The following is a 19,101-nucleotide window of genomic DNA, read 5'->3' as shown; positions in this document are numbered from 1 at the left end:
GAAGCTTCAGAATGTATGTTGTAATGCTTAACAAACGTGTGCAGGCTGGACCAAGTCACAGCCTTGCACACTTGCTGTTCCGACGCCTGGTGCCGAATGGCCCAGGAGGCCCCCACTGACCGAGTGGAGTGAGCATTAATCCATGCCGGGATAGGCTGACCTCTGACACGGTAAGTCTCTTGGATCGCTGAACGGATCCATCTGGCTATTGTAGCTTTAGAAGAAGGTAGTCTTTTGTGAGTTCATTTTCTGGTTCAGTTGTGAGTTCTCCTTCCAGGCTCCCTCTGGTGGTAACAGGAGGTAGTGAGGCTGGTTTGGTCAGTGGAGAGCTGCCACCTGAGTGACTATTGGACCTCAGGAATCTCAGATTGGATTTAAGACAGCCGACGCCCTACACTGGTGCTTCCTTCTGCTTGTCAGGTCTTGGTTCTCAGCTCTGTTCCAGTCATCTAAAGCTAAGTTTCTCTGCTAATGTTCACACTTGATTTTGTTGTTCTATTCAGTTTTTTGTGTGGTCAGCCAGCCCCGGCTTGGGCTGTGCTGAATTTCCACTCTTATTTATCTATATTTGCCAATTTTCTTTTTGTCCCTGATTAGATTGGCCTCTTTTTGCTCTGTCTCAGAATATTTCAGAGTGCTGATATAGTGGGAGAAGTCTAGTGACTTCAGGGTTAATTTTGCTATCAGAAGTGTTGGACATTATTTTGTAGGGTTTTGGGCAGATTGCAGACAGTGTCTTTTCTTTCCTTTCCTCTCTAGTTAGTTTGGGCCCCATCGTTTGCTCAGCCTATTTTTCTACCTGTGTTTGTGTTTTCATCTTGTTTCACCGTCAATACATGTGCGGGGTCTGTCTATTCCTTTGGGGTCTGCTCTGGGGCGGTTAGTTTTCCCTTTTCTTGCTTTAGGCTTATTTAGTCCTCCGGCCGTGACGAGGCGTCTAGGTTCATCGTAGGCACGCTCCACGGCTGCTGCTAGTTGTGTGGTAGGATCAGGGATCTGCAATCTGCATAGTTACCAACCTCTCTGTTTTTTCTGGACTTAGCATGTTTAGGTTTTCCTCCTTGGTGACCCATTCATAACAGAATCACCCGCCATACCGCAGATTCTAGGGTACTCAAAAGCAGGAAAAGAAAATTGTAAAAAAAAAAAGAAAAGTCAGAATTTTTTTTTTCTATGTATTTTTTCCTCATTTTCTCTGGGGCCGTAGGAGGATTTTTTCCTTAATGGAGATTAAACAATTGTCTGATCATATGGAGCAGCTGGCTGCTGAAGTGCGGGGAGCTCTGCGCAGCAGGTTAAAGTTGTCATCTCCTTGCTGCGCGGCGATCCCCACGATTGGGCTTTTTCTCTGACACCTGAAGATTTTATTCTGACTAATGTGGATGCATTTTTTTCAAGTCTTGGATTTGTTGTATGATGAACCTAATGCTGTTGATCAAGCTGAGAGAACCCTGTTGGCATTAAACCAGGGTCAGGATTCTGCAGAGTTATACTGTCAAAAATTCCGAACGTGGGCGGTCCTTACTACATGGAATGATAGTGCATTGGCAGCTCTCTTTCGGAAGGGTTTATCAGAGACCGTAAAAGATGTTATGGTGGGATTTCCTGTTTTCTCTGGTCTGGATGATTCTATGTCATTAGTCATTCAAGTTGATCGGCGTTTACGTGAACGTAAAACTACACGGGAGGCGCTGCCACCTTTTGAACAAATGTCTGAACCTATGCAATGTGATGGGGTTTTGTCTAGGGCGCAACGTCAGGAGTTTAGAAGGCGTAATAAGCTGTGTTTTTTCTGAGGAGACGTCTCTCATACTATTTCTGTCTGCCCTAAACGAGAGAAACGTTTTGCACACACATTTGCTGTGGGCAGTGTACAACCTAAGTTTCTTTTGGCAATTACTCTGATCTGCTCCTTATCCACGTTTTCCACGAAGGCTTTTGTGGATTCAGGAGCAGCATTGAATCTGATGGATTTGGACTTTGCTAAACGTTGTGGTTTTTCCATGACGCCTCTGCGGACGCCTATTCCTTTGAGGGGTATTGATGCTACTCCTTTGGCGGAGAATAAACCCCAGTTTTGGACCCAGGTGACAATGCGAGTTGCCCCAGACCACCAGGAAAATTGTAAATTTTTGGTGCTGCATAATTTGCATGATACTATTGTTCTGGGTTTCCCTGGTTGCAAACTCATAATCCAGTTTTGGATTGGAAATCTGGGTCTGTGGTGAGTTGGGGTTGTCAGTGTGTTCTTAGGGACGCTCCTGTTTTCTCCACCTCTCCTCAGTCTCATGATATTCCTGATTATCTGGCTGATTTCTCTGATGTATTTAGTGAGAGTAAGTCTGCATCTTTGCCTCCTCATAGGAGTTATGACTGTGCAATTGAGTTGATGCCTGGGTGTAAATTTCCCAAGGGTCAGCTTTTCAACTTATCAGTACCCGAACATGATGCTATGCGATCCTATATTAAGGAGTCGTTGGAGAAGGGTCATATTAGACCATCCTCGTCACCTTTAGGTGCTGGGGGTTTTTTTTGTGGCCAAGAAAGATGGTTCATTAAGACCGTGTATTGATTATCGTTCCCTTAACAAGATGGCGGTTAAATATCAGTACCCGTTACCTCTGATGTCTGATTTATTCTCCAGAGTTAAGAGTGCCTGCTGGTTTACTAAGCTTGACCTCAGGGGGGAGTATAATCTTATTTGCATCAAGCACGGGGATGAATGGAAGATGGCGTTTAATACTCCGGAGGGACATTTTGAGTACCTGGTGATGCCTTTTGGGCTCACTAATGCCCCTTCTGTCTTCCAGTCCTTTATGAATGATATTTTCGGTGACCTTGTGGATAAGTTTTTGATCATCTATCTGGATGATATTTTGATCTTTTCTAGTGATTGGGATTCTCATGTGGAACACGTCCGGACTGTGCTCCGGATTTTGAGGGAGAACTCCCTGTTTGTTAAGGGATCGAAATGAATCTTTGGTGTACAGAGGATTTCATTTTTGGGATTTATCTTGTCTCCATCGACTATTGAAATGGACCCGGCCAAGGTACAGGCCATTTATGATTGGGTTCAGCCTACTTCTTTGAAGGCCCTCCAGAAGTTTTTGAGTTTTGCTAATTTCTATCGTAAATTTATAGGTAATTTTTCTGGTATTGTCAAACCACTGACTGATCTGACCAAGAAGGGCTCTGATGTGCTGAATTGGTCTCCTGAGGCTGTCTCAGCATTTCAGGAGCTTAAGCGGAGATTTACTTCAGCTACGGTTTTACGGCAACCTGATGTCTCACTTCCATTTTAGGTGGAGGTAGATGCCTCTGAGATTGGTGCAGGAGCTGTTTTGTCCCAAAATGACCCTGTGACGTTTAAGATGAATCTCTGTGCCTTCTTTTCTCGAAAGTTCTCCCCATCTGAACGCAACTATGACGTGGGGAATCGGGAATTGTTGGCCATGAAATGGGCATTTGAGGAGTGGAGACATTGGTTGGAGGCAGCTAGACATCAAGTTGTGGGCCTCACCGATCACAAGAATTTGATTTATCCAGAGTCGGCCAAACGCTTTAATCCTAGACAGGCTAGATGGGCCTTGTTTTTCACGCGTTTTAATTTTGTGGTCTCTTTTCTCCCGGGCACTAAGAATGTTAAGGCAGACGCCCTTTCTAGGAGTTTCTTTGCCGATTCTCTTAGTGAGACTGAGCCTACTACCATCCTAGGTGAGGGGGTAGTTCTTTCTGCCATTTCGCCCGATTTGAGACGCGCCCTGGAGGAATTTCAGTAGGATAAACCTGAGCGTTGCCCTATGGGAAAATTGTATGTTGCTCACCAGTGGAGAAAGAGAGTGATGTCTGAAATTCATTGCTCCGCATTGGCTGGTCATCCAGGCATTTTTGGTACCAGAGATTTGGTGAATCGGTCTTTTTGGTGGCCTGCCTTATCTCGTGATGTCAGGAATTTTGTACAGTCCTGTGGGACTTGTTCTCGGTCTAAACCCTGTTCTCGTTATAGTGGGTTGCTGATGCCCCTGCCGGTGCCTAAGAGGCCATGGACCCATATCTCAATGGATTTTATTTCTGATCTTCCGGTCTCTCAGAGAATGACTTATCTGGGTGATTTGATAGATTTTCGAAGATGGTCCATCTTGTACCACTCCCAAAGTTGCCATCTTCCGCTGAGTTGGTGCCCTTGTTTTTACAACAGGTGGCTCGGTTACATGGGATTCCTGAGAACATTGTGTCCGATAGAGGAGTCCAGTTTGTTTCCAGATTCTGGAAAGCCTTTTGTTCCAATCTGGGAATTCAATTATCCTTCTCCTCCGCGTTTCATTCCCAGACCAATGGACAGACTGAGAGAACAAACCAGACCTTGGAGTCTTATTTAAGATGTTTTATATCTGCTGATCAGGATGATTGGGTCTCATTTTTGCTCTTGGCAGAATTTGCGCTGAACAATAGAGCTAGTTCTGCCACTTTGATGTCACCCTTTTTCTGTAATTTTGGGTTTCATCCTCGATTCTCTTCAGGGCAAGTGGAATCTTTGTCCTGCCCAGGTGTGGACACTGTGGTTGAGAGAATGCAGCAGATATGGGACCAAGTGATGGATAAGTTGTCACTCTCTCAGGAAAAGGCCCAGCGATTTTCCAACCGGCATAGGACCATTGGTCCCCGGTTTAAAGTGGGTGTTATGGTTTGGTTGTCGTCTAAGAATATTCCTATGTAGGTTGCGTCTCCAAAATTTAAGCCAAGATTTATTGGACCGTATAAGATTTTGGAGATTCTTAATCCTGTTTCTTTTCGATAGGCTCTTCCAGTTACGTTCAAGATCCATAACGTATTTCACAAGTCTCTGTTGAAGAGGTTTGTTGACCCAGTGGTGCCTACGGCAGCACCTCCTGACCCTGTGTTGGTTTAAGGCAATGTGGAATATGAGGTAGAGAAAATATTGGATTCTCGTTTGGTTAGACGGAGACTCAAGTATTTGGTCAAATGGAAGGGTTATGGCCAGGAGGATAATTCTTGCGTCTCTGCCTCTGATATTCATGCCAATAGATTGGTTTGTGCTTTTCACCAGGCCCATCCTGATCGGCCTGGTGGCGTGGATGAGGGTTCGGTGACCCCTCCTCAAGGGGGGGGGGTACTGTTGCGAGTTCATTTTCTGGTTCAGTTGTGAGTTCTCCTTCCAGGCTCCCTCTGGCGGTAACAGGAGGTAGTGAGGCTGGTTTGGTCAGTGGAGAGCTGCCACCTGAGAATGAGGATGACGATTGGACCTCAGGAATCTCAGATTGGATTTAAGACAGCCGACGCCCTACACTGGTGCTGGTGATTTCTTCTGCTTGTCAGGTCTTGGTTCTCAGCTCTGTTCCAGTCATCTAAAGCTAAGTTTCTCTGCTAATGTTTACACTTGATTTTGTTGTTCTATTCAGTTTTTTGTGTGGTCAGCCAGCCCCGGCTTGGGCTGTGCTGAATTTCCACTCTTATTTATCTATATTTGCCAATTTGCTTTTTGTCCCTGATTAGATTGGCCTCTTTTTGCTCTGTCTCAGAATATTTCAGAGTGCTGATATAGTGGGAGAAGTCTAGTGACTTCAGGGTTAATTTTGCTATCAGAAGTGTTGGACATTATTTTGTAGGGTTTTGGGCAGATTGCAGACAGTGTCTTTTCTTTCCTCTCTAGTTAGTTTGGGCCCTGTCTTTTCTTTCCTTTCCTCTCTAGTTAGTTTGGGCCCCATCGTTTGCTCAGCCTATTTTTCTACCTGTGTTTGTGTTTTCATCTTGTTTCACCGTCAATACATGTGCGGGGGCTGTCTATTCCTTTGGGGTCTGCTCTGGGGCAGTTAGTTTTCCCATTTCTTGCTTTAGGCTTATTTAGTCCTCTGGCCGTGACGAGGCGTCTAGGTTCATCGTAGGCACGCTCCACAGCTGCTGCTAGTTGTGTGGTAGGATCAGGGATCTGCAATCTGCATAGTTACCAACCTCTCTTTTTTCTGGACTTAGCATGTTTAGGTTTTCCTCCTCGGTGACCCATTCATAACAGTAGTCCCTTTCTGTGTCCCTCCGGAAGCACAAAGAGGCAATCCAATTAGCGAAAAGACGCTGTTCTGGAAATGTATATCTGAGTGCCCTTACCAAATCCAAAGTGTGGAGAGCTTTCTCAGTACGATGGGCCAGAGCTGGGCAGAAAGGGGGCAAAACTATGTCCTCATTCAACTGAGAAGAAGAAACGACCTTAGGCAAGAAAGACGGAGACGTCCTCAACACCACCTAGTCCTGGTGGAAAACCAGAAAAGAAGGTTTGCAAGACAAAGCTGCCAATTCCGAAACCCACCTGATGAATGTTACGGCCACAAGAAAAGCAACTTTCCAAGAAAGTGAAAGTGACATGTCCTGAAGGGGTTCGAAGGGAGCCTCTTGCAAGGCTCCTAGGACCAAATTAAGGTCCCAAGGTTCCAGTGGCATCTTGAAAGGGAGGGACAAGATGCGACACCCCCTATATGAAGGTCTTAACCTGCGATTTGGAAGCTATCCTTCGCTGGAACAGGACGGATAGAGCCGAAATTTGGCCTTTGAGAGAAGCCAGTGCCAGACCCGAGTCTAATCCTGCTTGGAGAAACTCCAAAATGGAAGGAATAGAAAACACAAGTGGGGAACATCCGCAGGTTTTTCACCAAGAGAAAAAGGCCTTCCAGATGCGATGGTAAATGCGCATGGATGTAGGTTTCCGAGCGTTAATCATAATGGAAGCTACCTGTTGAGAGAAACCGGCCTGGGCTAGAATCCAGGATTCAATGGCCAGGCCATTAAATTCAGAACCCTGGAGTTCTGGCGGTAAATCGGCCCCTGAGAGAGAAGGTCTGGGCGGTCTGGTAACCATCAGGGGGCGTCAGCAACTAGGTGTTGCCAGTCTGGTGCGACGAGAATCACTGGGACTCCCTCCGCCTTTATCTTCCGGATGACCCTTGGTATTAGTGGAAGCGGCGGAAAAATGTAAGGAAGGCGAAACTGATGCCAAGGAAGCACCAGGGCATCCGACCCTATGGCTATTGGGGTCGCGGGACTGAGCTACGAATGCCGGGACTTTGACGTTTAGCCTGGAGGCCATGAGATCCACATCCAGTGTTCCCCAGCATTGGCAAATTTGCTGAAAGACTTCCGGGTGAAGGGACCACTCTCCCGAGGCCAAACCCTGACGGCTGAGAAAATCTGCCGCCCAATTCTCTACACCCGGAATATGAACTGCAGAGATGACTGAACGGTTTTGTCTCGGCCCACTGCAGAATGTGTGCTACCTCGAGCATCACTCTTCTGCTACTGGTGCCCCCCTGACGGTTGATGTACGCCACCACCGTGGCGCTGTCCGACTGGATCCGAATGGGACGACCGGTCAGAAGTTGATGGAATTGCTGAAGGGCTAGCCTGATTGCCCAAATCTCGAGAACATTGATCAGAAGACGCGATTCCTGAATGGACCAGCGTCCCTGAGCCATGTGATGATGAAAGATCGCTCCCCAACCTAGAAGACTGTCGTCGGTGGTCACCACCAGCCAGTGGACTGGAAAAAACGTGTTGGGGGAGACACATTCTATTTTGCATCCGGAAGACACCAGATCTCTGACCCACTGGTCGTGAACGACCGCCAGCCAGATCTGAAGAAACAGGAGTAGACTGCCGCCTACCCTGTCTGTGTCTTCCGTAGAGTAAATGCAAAGGGATACCGAGCTTCCAGCAGTTTTTGCCCTGTGAATCACTTGTCCGGGCGACTCCTATGCATTTGAACAATGTCCGTAAACTCAGGGTGGTTAGCAAAAACCCTGTGAAGACATTTGGTCCTTTTGAAGGACACCGTGTGATCCGGACAAGCCCCAGGTTCATAGTCTACTCTCAGAGCCTTATTGACCGCTTCAATGAGAGAATCTAGAGACTCCTGGTATGCTAATGAGTCTGGGTCTACGGCCACATTTGACTCGTATTCTGAGTCGTGTTTGCTGCAAACCCCTGGTGAGGGGGAGCGGAAAGCAGAGCTTACGGACGCCGAATCACCTGGGGGATGATTCATGGTGATGTTTTCTGGAAGATTGTGTATCTTCTGCCGCAGACTGGCCCATCTGAGGAAGACTTTTGAATGGCTGAAGGGCCCTCTATGGGAGGTAAAGTGATGCCCTGGCTTAAGGAGGAATCACAGAAGGATTCTATGGGGCTCCTGTGCACAGGAGGGGGTCGCAGACCACACATGTTGCGGTACGGTGTCTCCGTGGTAGTGGGGCATTACATGTGGTACATGAGGCATACACCACTGTGTGTGTTTTATCCGCTTTTTTAGATGCCTTTGATTGAGACATTTTGCATGCAGGTCTGTTATGAATGGGTCACCGAGGAGGATAGCAGGACCAGGCTAAGCCACAGCAAACCAGAGAGGTTGGTAACTAAGCGGATTGCAGACCCCTGATCCTATAAACACAACTAGCAGTAGCCTTGGAGCGTACCTACGATGCCCTAGACGCCTCGGCACAGCCGGAGAACTAACTCAGCCTAAAGCAAGAAAGGTGAAGTCTAAACTGCCCCCGGAGCAGACCCCAAAGGAATAGACAGCCCCCAAACATATAGTCGGTGAGACACAAACGCAGGCAGGAAAATAGACTGAGCAAATGATGGGGCCCAAACTGACTAGACAGGACAGGAAAGGAAAGACACTGTCTGCAATCACGCAAAAAAAACTGAAAAATCCAACACGTCTGATGCTCAAAAAACACTGAAGTCACATGACTTCGCCCCCATTATATCAGCACTCAGGTATATACTGAAAGCAAAGCAAAAAGAGACCAATATAACAGGGGACAAAACAAACTGATACAAGCAGAAACATATGGGCAGTGATCCAGCACAGCCCCAGCAGGAGCAAGCTGACCTGCACAGAGCAGAGATAGACAAAACCAAATCAAATGCAAAGAGATTAGCAAATGAACCACTTAGCTGAACCATGCAGAAACAGAGCAGGAGACATCAGACATCAGAAGGCACAGGAAGAAAATCACCAGCAGGGATTGAAGGAAGTCAGCTGTCTTAAATACACCAGTCAGAAACCCCAGATCTCCAATCGTCATCATCATTATCAGGTGGCAAGCCTCTGTCAATCTGACCAGCTCCACTACCTCCAGTAACCACCAGAGGGAGCCCAGAAAGAGAATTCACAACACTGGTGCTGCTTAGAGGCAGCCACAGGGAAGGGGTTAACCGCTGTGTATCAGCTTACCCAGGTCTTGTGTCCGTGCCCCCAAGAAGAAGTCTGCACTGCTGTGGTGCTTGAAGACACACGTGCGGTGGGAAGATGGCATCCCTAGCCTGTGGTTAGACGCACGTTGACCAGAAGTGAAGACAGGGAAAGGAGAGCGCTTCTTGTTAGAAACGAGAAGCGCTAGCAAAAGGGGGCGGAGTCAGGGCCCAGGGTAGAATGTGGCCGCAGCGCTTCTCTCAGAGCGAGAAGCGCCTAAAAAAGTGGGCGAAGTTTGGCCTATGCCGGCTAGAAGCCGGGACCTAAATTTGAGACCGCGCCAGCGTCGCGGCAATGGCGGTCGCGGTGGTGGCCGCAATGGGGGAAGCGGTGGCTGCGATGGGGAAGCGGTGGCGCCGGAACGATAGCGGGCTAGTCATCAGCGCACATATCCCGCCTTGGAAGAACCCTGTTGCTACTCACAGGGTATGAAGCAGCCAGGAGCGTGGTGCAGAGCCGGGAGGCCAAACTGGAGATTATGTCCGCACGGATTGTTTCCTCAATCCACCATCCCTTTGATAGGGAAGTGGAGAGGTTTCTTTCGCCGCCGGTCATCATCCACTTTCTGGCAGTGGTGGTGCAGTGGGGCCGCACGGACGCCTTATGGGGCCTCTGCATGTTACCTGAGGTAATCTTGTCAGTGTGGTTTTTGATGCAGGGCATGTCTGGCTGAAGAAGACCTGGCTCCAGATGGGGGTAATTGGGGGCGACACCCCATGTTCCCGTCTGTTGCTGATGTGGGGAGAACCCATTGAAGGGATCCGTTGCCCCTAAGGAGAGCCCAGGCCAGCGTTGAGGTTGCAGGAGGGTATACGGGGAGACGACACTCTGCGTGCCCACCTGTTGATGGGTTTGGGAGATCGATACCTTGAAAGGCCTCATTGCCCTTTGCTGTTGAAGACTTTTGATAAAAAGTAAAAATAAAAAATGGAATCCGGGTCTGAAATCAGACACTAAGCAGGAACTGGTTCAGGATAGAGCCAGCAGAGGGTGTATACTGCGGAGGAGGAGTTTATTTCTTTGTGTATTTTCTTAGTGTCCTCCTAGTGGCAGCAGCATAACACCCATGGTCCTGTGTCCCATGGTCCTGTGTCCCCCAATGAGGCGAAGGGGAAAAGTTTTCTGGAGTTGGACGACGACTTTAAGTCCAAAACGTCAACCATTCCTGATTTGATTAAAGGATCTCATTTAAAACACTTCAATCAAGTTTTAAAATGTAGAAATATATTGTTCAAGAAAGAAAAACAATCTGAGAGATGATCTTTCTACCTGTTGTAATAAAAGTTTAATATCCTCTAGGCCACCAATTTGGTCCCAGGACACTGGCTTAAAGTCCACCTGTCCAACAGCACTTCGCGCTGCAGTAGGTTGGATCTTTTTGAAAGCTTCAAAAAAATGTTCTCTTCTTACTTGGTTGACTTGACCATCCTGTAGAAAGAGCGCAGGACACAATTAGTGATGCAGCTTTAGTTCTGGATACAATCATATCACATATAGGGCACAGATATTTACACACCCCATTATTCATCACATGGCTGACGCAAACAGCACCTTTCTGCCACTGGGTGTGTAAGATAATTACTGTAGGCGTGAGACATAATTTATTCTGGATAAAACCGGGTATCATTTGGGAAGAGTCCACAAATACATATTAGCTTACTATGTTAGATCACACAATTGTTCATTTGGAATCATTAACAAAACTGCTCCAGTGTCTCATTATTGGTGTTACATACTTGTTATAGAGACCTGTTTTTTTTTTTTATTTCTCACAGGTCCACCTCATATATATATAGTGCTAGTGGTCACACATGGCCAGTAGCTCAGGATCACTGCCCCATTCTCTTGTTCATGCGCAGGGCAGCGATTCCAACTACTGTCACAGCCAGTCAATACAATTCAGAGCACCAGAAGACATGACTACTTTGGTTGTCTAATCAGATCTAGGAATAATTTAGATTCTGCACAGGATAAGAATGAAAGCATTAGTTTGTGGCTTGCAATTTTGGACTGCATTGGAACTGGAGACACAAAATTATAGAATCTCAGACTTTTTCCTTTTTTACAGGTATAGGGAATTCCATTTTTCTTCTTCCAAACCTTAAATGGGTTGTCCCATTAGAATAAACATTAAAGGCCACCCAATTATTTCTCATCCACAGAATCTCTTACAACTGGGACCCCCCCCAATCACTAAGGGCAGTCAGGCAAAGTTTTAATAGAGCGGTGGTCACACAAGCTCTGAAACTAAATTTAAAGACGTCTATACCTCCGACGGAAATATCTGAACAAAACAATACCATGAAAATGACAAGGAAAGCACATGAAGCGCATCAAACCGCAGTGCACGAGGTCGGCCGAGTAGCCGCATATCCCTTCTTCTCTAATGAAGACACTTTCCCTCTTCCTAGATACAGTTTGTTTCAGAAAAAAACAAAACAAAAAAACAAAACCATGCTGTCCCGATGGAGGGTGAGTAAAGCACAGCATCTCTGTCGCTGCTTCTGGTGGCTGTTATTTTCTTCTGTGCCGATGCCACATCAAACAGTGCTGTAGTCAATGACTGAGCTCAGTGGCTGCAGCCCCTCAGAAGCAGAGCTCAGGTATTGTCTGCAGCGCTGTCGACGAGACATCAGCACTGCAGACAATAACAGACACCAGGAGCGCGAGTAAAGCGAAGACCCAGGGAGGGTGAGTACAGCACAGTTTGTTTGTTCTTTAAAACTAGAAAACCCCTTTAAAAGAATGGTCACCAAAGTGGAGATGAGTACATAGTTATAAATTTTCTTTCTTTATTTTACACAAAATAGTTATGTTGGAGAGTAAAGCAATTAAGTGTGAGTCACAATTACATAAAGTATGTATTAGATTGGAGCACATAGAAGACACAGGGGATCCCCTGAACTGAACGCTACCTTAGCCCTGCTGCAGTTCCACAAGTTGAAAAAAGACCTAGGTCCATCAGGTTCAACCTTTCTTCCCCAATTATACATTCTGTCATAAAAGTATCTATAACCCCCCATGTGTATTGAGGAATTCATTCAGCCACTTTTTAAAGGCTGTTATTGTGTCTGCCATTACTACCTCTTGTGGTAGGGCATTCCACATGGACTGATCTAATTCGGTATGTGTATGGGGAAATTGAGCAGGAGAGCTGTTGTCTGAACAAGCGTTTGGCCGGCAGTCCCGATTCGTATGTTTATAGTCTATACATCAGCCTCAGAGCAGGCACTTCTCTATATGTGCATGTTGTCCTGAGAGTTGCATGTACAGACACAGTGATAGGAACATACAGTCATGTCATCAGTCCTTTACATCACTGCCCCAGAGGTCACACCTGCAAGATGTTTTCTTTTGGAAATATTAAAATCGAGGGTGCTTAATCAAATGGCTAAACCTCCCATTATAGAGACAGTGTGCTTCTTACCTGATGGACCTGGAGCACCACTTGCATGGCAGCATCTCTGCAGAGAGCGGTCAGATCAGCTCCTACGTAACCGACAGTCATATCAGCCAAGGCATCTATGTCCACATCACTGTGTATTGGGATCTGTGCCGTAAGTACTTCCAAAATGGCTCTTCTTTGGCTTATTGTGGGGGTCCCAATAATAATCTGGATGGCATAAGGCGTGCACTTTGTATTACTTAGCAATTCCAAGACAGCAAGAAACTAAAAGATATATACAATATATGGATATAGGTATTGGGACACGTCTTAATAATTGCTTTCAGTCCCATTAACACAGGTGTATACAATCCAGGCCATCGCCATGCTCTCTGCATTTACCAACATTTGTGAGAGAACACAGATAGCAGCGTGGTCTTGTAATAGGATGTCAATGGCATAACAAGTCAGTTCATTAAATTTCTTGCCTCCTAAATATTCCAGTTTTATCTATAAGTGATAGCACTAAAAAGTAAAAGTGTTTAAAAACCACATAACTCAGCCACGGAATGGAGACCACGTGAAATTACGATGCAGTGTCGTGAAATGCTGAGGGGCATATTGCATAAAGGTCACCAGCATTCTGCTGACTCAATGAGTGCAGAATCCAAAACTACTTTAGTATTTACATCAGCATAAAAACTACACTGGAAGTTTCATTCCTATGGCCAAGCAGCCACATACAAGCTTTACATTGCCAAGCATAGGGCAAAGTGGTGTAAACTTATCACCACTGGACTCTGGGGCAGTGGAAATGTGTTGTGGTGTGATGAATCCCACTACTCTATCTAGCAGCCTGATGGAGGAGTCTGGAGTTGGCAAATGCCAGGGAAAGCTACCTACCTGATTGCATTGTGCCAACTGTAAAGATGGATGAGGAGGGGTCAGGTTACATAGTTGATCTTCCTTTGCCCCTTTGTTTCAGTAAAGAAAAATCGTAATGCTTCAGCCTACTGACATTTGTCCAAAACAGGTTGCTGAGGTCCCTACCAGCGTATAACCAACTACATGTGTACAGCCAACTACCTACATACAACCAGCTACCTGCCTGCGGCCAACTAATTGCCCACAACCAACTATCTGCCTACGGGTAACTACATTAGGTCCATATATATTTGGACAGAGACAACATTTTTCTAATTTTGGTTCTAGACATTACCACAATGAATTTTAAACAAAACAATTCAGATGCAGTTGAAGTTCAGACTTTCAGCTTTCATTTGAGGGTATCCACATTAAAATTGGATGAAGGGTTTAGGAGTTTCAGCTCCTTAACATGTGCCACCCTGTTTTTAAAGGGACCAAAAGTAATTGGACAATTGACTCCAAGGCCATTTCATGGGACAGGTGTGGGCAATCCCTTCGTTATGTCATTCTCAATTAAGCAGATAAAAGGCCTGGAGTTGATTTGAGGTGTGCTGCTTGCATTTGGAAGGTTTTGCTGTGAAGGAAACATGCGGTCAAAGGAGCTCTCCATGCAGGTGAAACAAGCCATCCTTGCTATCCTTAAGCTGCAAAAACAGAAAAAACCCATCTGAGAAATTGCTACAACATTAGGAGTGGCAAAATCTACAGTTTGGTACATCCTGAGAAAGAAAGCACTGGTGAACTCATCAATGCAAAAAACCTGGGCGCCCATGGAAGACAACAGTGGGGGATGATCGCAAAATAATCTCCATGGTGAAGAGAAACCCCTTCACAACAGCCAACCAAGTGAACAACACTCTCCAGGAGGTAGGCGTATCAATATACAAATCTACCATAAAGAGAAGACTGCTTGAAAGTAAATACAGAGGGTTCACTGCACGGTGCAAGCCACTCATAAGCATCAAGAATAAAAAGGCTAGACTGGACTTTGCCAAAACACATCTAAAAAAGCCAGCACAGTTCTGGAAGAAAATTCTTTGGACAGATGAAACCAAGATCAACCTCTACCAGAATGATGGAAAGAGAAAAGTATGGCGAAGGCGTGGTACAGCTCATGATCCAAAGCATACCACATCATCTGTAAAACACGGCGGAGGCAGTGTGATGGCTTGGGCATGCATGGCTGCCAGTGGCACTGGGTCACTAGTGTTTATTGATGATGTGACACAGGACAGAAGCAGCTGAATGAATTCTGAGGTATTCAGAGCCATACTGTGTGCTCAGATCCAGCCAAATGCAGCCAAACTGATTGGTCGTCGTTTCATTCTGCAGATGGACAATGACCCAAAGCATAAAGCCAAAGCAACCCAGGAGTTTATTAAAGCAAAGAAGTGGAATATTCTTGAATGGCCAAGTCAGTCACCTGATCTCAACCCAATTGAGCATGCATTTCACTTGTTAAAGACTAACAGACAGAAAGGCCCATAAACAAACAGCAACTGAAAACCACCGCAGTGAAGGCCTGGCAGAGCATCAAAAAGGAGGAAACAGCGTCTGGTGATGTCCATGAGGTCAAGACTTCAGGCAGTCATTGCCAACAAAGGGTTTTCAACTAAGTACTAGAAATGAACATTTTATTTACAATTATTTAATCTGTTCAATTACTTTTGGTCCCTTTAAAAACAGGGTGGCACATGTTAAGGAGCTGAAACTTCTAAACCCTTCATCCAATTTTAATGTGGATACCCTCAAATGAAAGCTGAAAGTCTGAACTCCAACTGCATCTGAATTGTTTTGTTGAAAATTCATTGTGGTAATGTCTAGAACCAAAATTACAAAAATGTTGTCTCTGTCCAAATATATATGGACCTAACTGTACCTGTGTGCAATCAGGCTGCTGTACTGGTTGATTTCCTCGCTATCGTTTCTTTTATACACTATGTGTCATATTCATTATTGCAATCCTCTTCCCCCCCCCCCCCCCAAGTCTTTTTGACGTTTTGCACCTTGTTTTGTTTACACCAAATTCATCTTTCCATTTGCGTCATTTTTTAAATTTATTTTATATGTGTGAGCTGGTTTGGAGTGTGGAGATGCCCAGGTGTAACCCCTGGTAGCAAGGCAAATATAATTATTGAAACTGGTCCAAATAAACTGGTTACCGGCACATAGGTTACATGGTATAAAGAACTAGCAATAAGGTGACATGTACAAGAGATGTTTACCTCTCTATCAAACCGGCCCGGCCGCCGGAGAGCCGAGTCTATCACATCTGGCTGGTTTGTTGCAGCGACAATAACCATCTTGTTGTCACTGTGGATCCCATCCATGAGTGTCAAAAGTTGGGCGACAATCCGATTTTCAGGGGTGTTACCAGAGTGCCCTCGTTTAGGGCAGAGAGAATCAATCTCATCGATAAAGAGGATACAAGGGCCACCATGAGAAATATTACTGGCATTTTCAAAAATCTTCCTTAAATTTTCCTCAGCTTCTCCAGGTCTTGATCCATGAATAACGGGCCCACTCAGGCTAATAAGATGAGCACCTACCTGTGTGGCTACCGCTTTCACCAGGAGCGTTTTACCAACGCCAGGGGGCCCGACTAAGAGGACACCTTTTGGACAAGAAATTCCTAATTTAGTTATGGTCTTGGGATATAGGAAAGGCAAGCTAAGAATCTCTTTCAGTGCCTTACACACATTGTCCATTCCAGCCACCTGATATTGGGAGCTATTGCCTGGTCCTTTCTTGTACCACTCCAGTGTGGTTGTCTCTTTTACATGCACACTTGTCTTTGCTGTTATTAATCCGGCTCCATCTGTTACTGGGTCCATTTCTAATATTTCCACATTCACAATGGGGGAAGCTCCTGGGACTGTTACCACATATTTAGGTAAGACATACACATTTCTTAGTACGTCTTTGACAATCTCTAGGAGACCAGGCCCAGAGATGGAAAGTTTCTCTTTTACGTTTTTCAATATCGTTTTCACAGTCACTTTTTTTAACTTGACAGAATTGAGTCTTTTTATGTGATTTAGAGACAAGGGATCCCTGTACTCCACCACCGGTGGAGGTGACATGGAACACATGAGATCTGCTTGTAGGAAGCCATCAGACAGATCTCTTCTTGGCCAGGCAGTACACAGGCAGCTGCCACTAGGTAGAGATATCAGAAGAGGGAATCCGATTTTAAGTCCCAGATCAGACATTGCTTTAGGTCCTAATCGGCATCTTTGGGTTCCGTGGTCTTCATGATTCAGTGGCAATAACCTCAGCTCCGTTTCCATCTATGACAGAGTAACGACAGACAAGATAAATATTATGTTCTACAGTCCACATAAAGGAGCTACACATAAATTAAAGGGGCTGTCCAGTGTGGGGAAGATTTTTTTTTTTTTACAAGTGCTGCAGCTTGCCAAATCCTAAGAGTGTACAACATTAAGAGTATCTGAGTGGGATTAGTGGTTATGACTGAAAATCGCATGCATGCAGCCACTGACGACCGCTCGAACCAGCGACAAATCCTAACAGTGTGTACATTACTGGTAGGGTTAAACACACTGCACTGCTTGCAGAGCATTTCCTCAGGGGTTGCCCAGGATTGTGATCACTCTAATCCTCACAGCGTGCACAATTAACACTTTCTGGGGCAGTCATGTGATTGCAAGGATGAGATTTGCATACTTCCTGCCACATTCTAACTTTACGTGTCCAGCCCCACTCAATTCACATTTATTGAGTGATGCCACGCATGTCTAGTCATCAGGTGATCGTATGTATTCAAATAGAGTACTTGCGGTCACATGATTGCCAGCTCCAGACACCAGTCTTCACAGCGCTCCCTATTAGAGGAATCTCAAATCTCCAGTCACATAAATTTACTGCAGACTATCCTCAAGCCTGGACAACCCCTTTATGGCTCAGTTAGTTAACCCCTTTCCGACAATGAGCGTAAATTTTCGCCGATGTTGCATTCCCTCCCTTTGATGTGGGTTCTGGCGGTGAGCCCACATCTTTTCCGGCACATATCAGTTGTTTTGAACAGCTGACGTGCCAGGAACAGCCGTGGGTGGAATCGCGATCCACCTGCGGCTATTAACCCATTAAATGCTGCTGTCAAACGCTGACAGATGCATTTAACATGCTCTTCTGGCACTGACGCCAGAAAACCACCCATCAGTGACACCAGTCACGTGATCGCGGGTCACCGATGGGTTGGCATGACAACCAGGTCTCCTGTAGACCTCTATGGTTGTAACTGCCGGCTTGCTGTGAGCGCCACCAGGTGGACGGCGCTCATAGCAGGTAAGTAATTCAGCTACATACTGGCGTACTGATCATCGCCTCTATGTAGCAGAGCTGATCAGGTTATGGCAGCTTCTAGTCTCCCATGGAGACTATTGAAGCATGCCAAAAGTAAAAAAACGTTTTTAAAATTATAAAAAAGTTCAAATAACCCCCTTTTGCCCCATTCAAAATAAAACAATAATAAAAAAAAAAATTCAGAATCGCCCGATCTGTCAAAAAAAGGATTAACGCCATCGCTAAACGGCATAGCGAGAAAAACGTCAAAACACCAGAATTACTTTTTTTGCATTAAAATTCAATAACGGGTGATCAAAAGATCGTATCTGCACCAAAATGTTATCATTAAAAACGTCAGCTTGGCGCGCAAAAAAATAAGCCCTCACCCGACCCGAGATCATGAAATATGGAGACGCTACGGTTCTCGGAAAATGGCACAATTTTTTTTAACAAAGTTTGGAAATTTTTTTTTTAACACTTAGATAAAAAAGAACCTAGACATGTTTGGTGTCTATGAACTCGTAATGACCTGGAGAATCATGTCAGGTCAGTTTTAGCATTTAATGAACCTAGCTAAAAAGCCAAACAAAAAACAAGTGTAGGATTTCACTTTTTTTGCAATTTCACCGCACTTGGAATTTTTTCTCCCATTTTCGAGTATACGACATGGTAAAACCGTTGGTGTTGTTCAAAAGTACAACTCATCCTGCAATAATAAGACCTCACATGGCCATATTGATGGAAAAATAAAAAATTATGACTCTGGGAAGAACGGGAGCAAAAAATGAAAATGCAAAACCAAAAATAGCTCTGGTCGTTATAACTTCATGACTGGGGCCCACTGATCCTGAGAACAGGAGTCCATAGTGGAGATCAGTCATGTGCACAGCAGCTACATCCCAGCAGTCAGACCCCAGTGATCACAAAGTTATCCTCTATTGTGTGGCTTGAGGATCAGGTCCAAACTTAATGTCTTAAAGCAAACCTGTCACCTTGTGTTTCAGCTATAAGCTGTGGCCACCGCCTTTCAGGGCTTATATACAAGCATTCTATAATGCTGTAGATAAGCCCCCGATCTGACCTGAAAGATAAGAAAAATACGTTTTATTATACTCACCCGAGGGTCCGGTCTGATGGGTGTCGCAGGTCCGGTGCCTCCCATCTTCTTGCGATGTCGTCATCTTCCTTGCTTCGTGTCGTCGTGGCTCCTGCACAGGCT

The 19,101-nt window shown here is 45.5% G+C and overlaps 1 protein-coding gene across 3 annotated transcripts in view; it reads right to left on the bottom strand.

Annotated features, from left to right (window-relative positions):
- The window catches only part of AFG2B (AFG2 AAA ATPase homolog B), a 32,999-nt gene that overhangs the window by 13,242 nt on the left and 656 nt on the right, over window positions 1-19,101 (bottom strand). For 2 of the 3 annotated variants that reach the window (XM_073568476.1, XM_073568475.1), the window contains exons 2-4: window positions 15,800-16,864; window positions 12,690-12,932; window positions 10,532-10,690 (exon numbers count right to left, since the gene is read on the bottom strand). In XM_073568476.1, the coding sequence (XP_073424577.1) occupies window positions 10,532-10,690; window positions 12,690-12,932; window positions 15,800-16,864 (1,467 nt within the window). The remainder of the gene's footprint in view (window positions 1-10,531; window positions 10,691-12,689; window positions 12,933-15,799; window positions 16,865-19,101) is intronic. The other variant, XM_073568477.1, reaches the window with a different exon arrangement.

This window comes from Dendrobates tinctorius, unplaced genomic scaffold, assembly GCF_039654945.1.
Source record: "Dendrobates tinctorius isolate UK_male_01 unplaced genomic scaffold, ASM3965494v1 ptg000022l, whole genome shotgun sequence".
Taxonomy (NCBI): Eukaryota; Metazoa; Chordata; class Amphibia; order Anura; family Dendrobatidae; genus Dendrobates; species Dendrobates tinctorius.
Note: the sequence above shows the minus strand (reverse complement) of the source record. Positions and strands in the feature narration are given on the sequence as shown.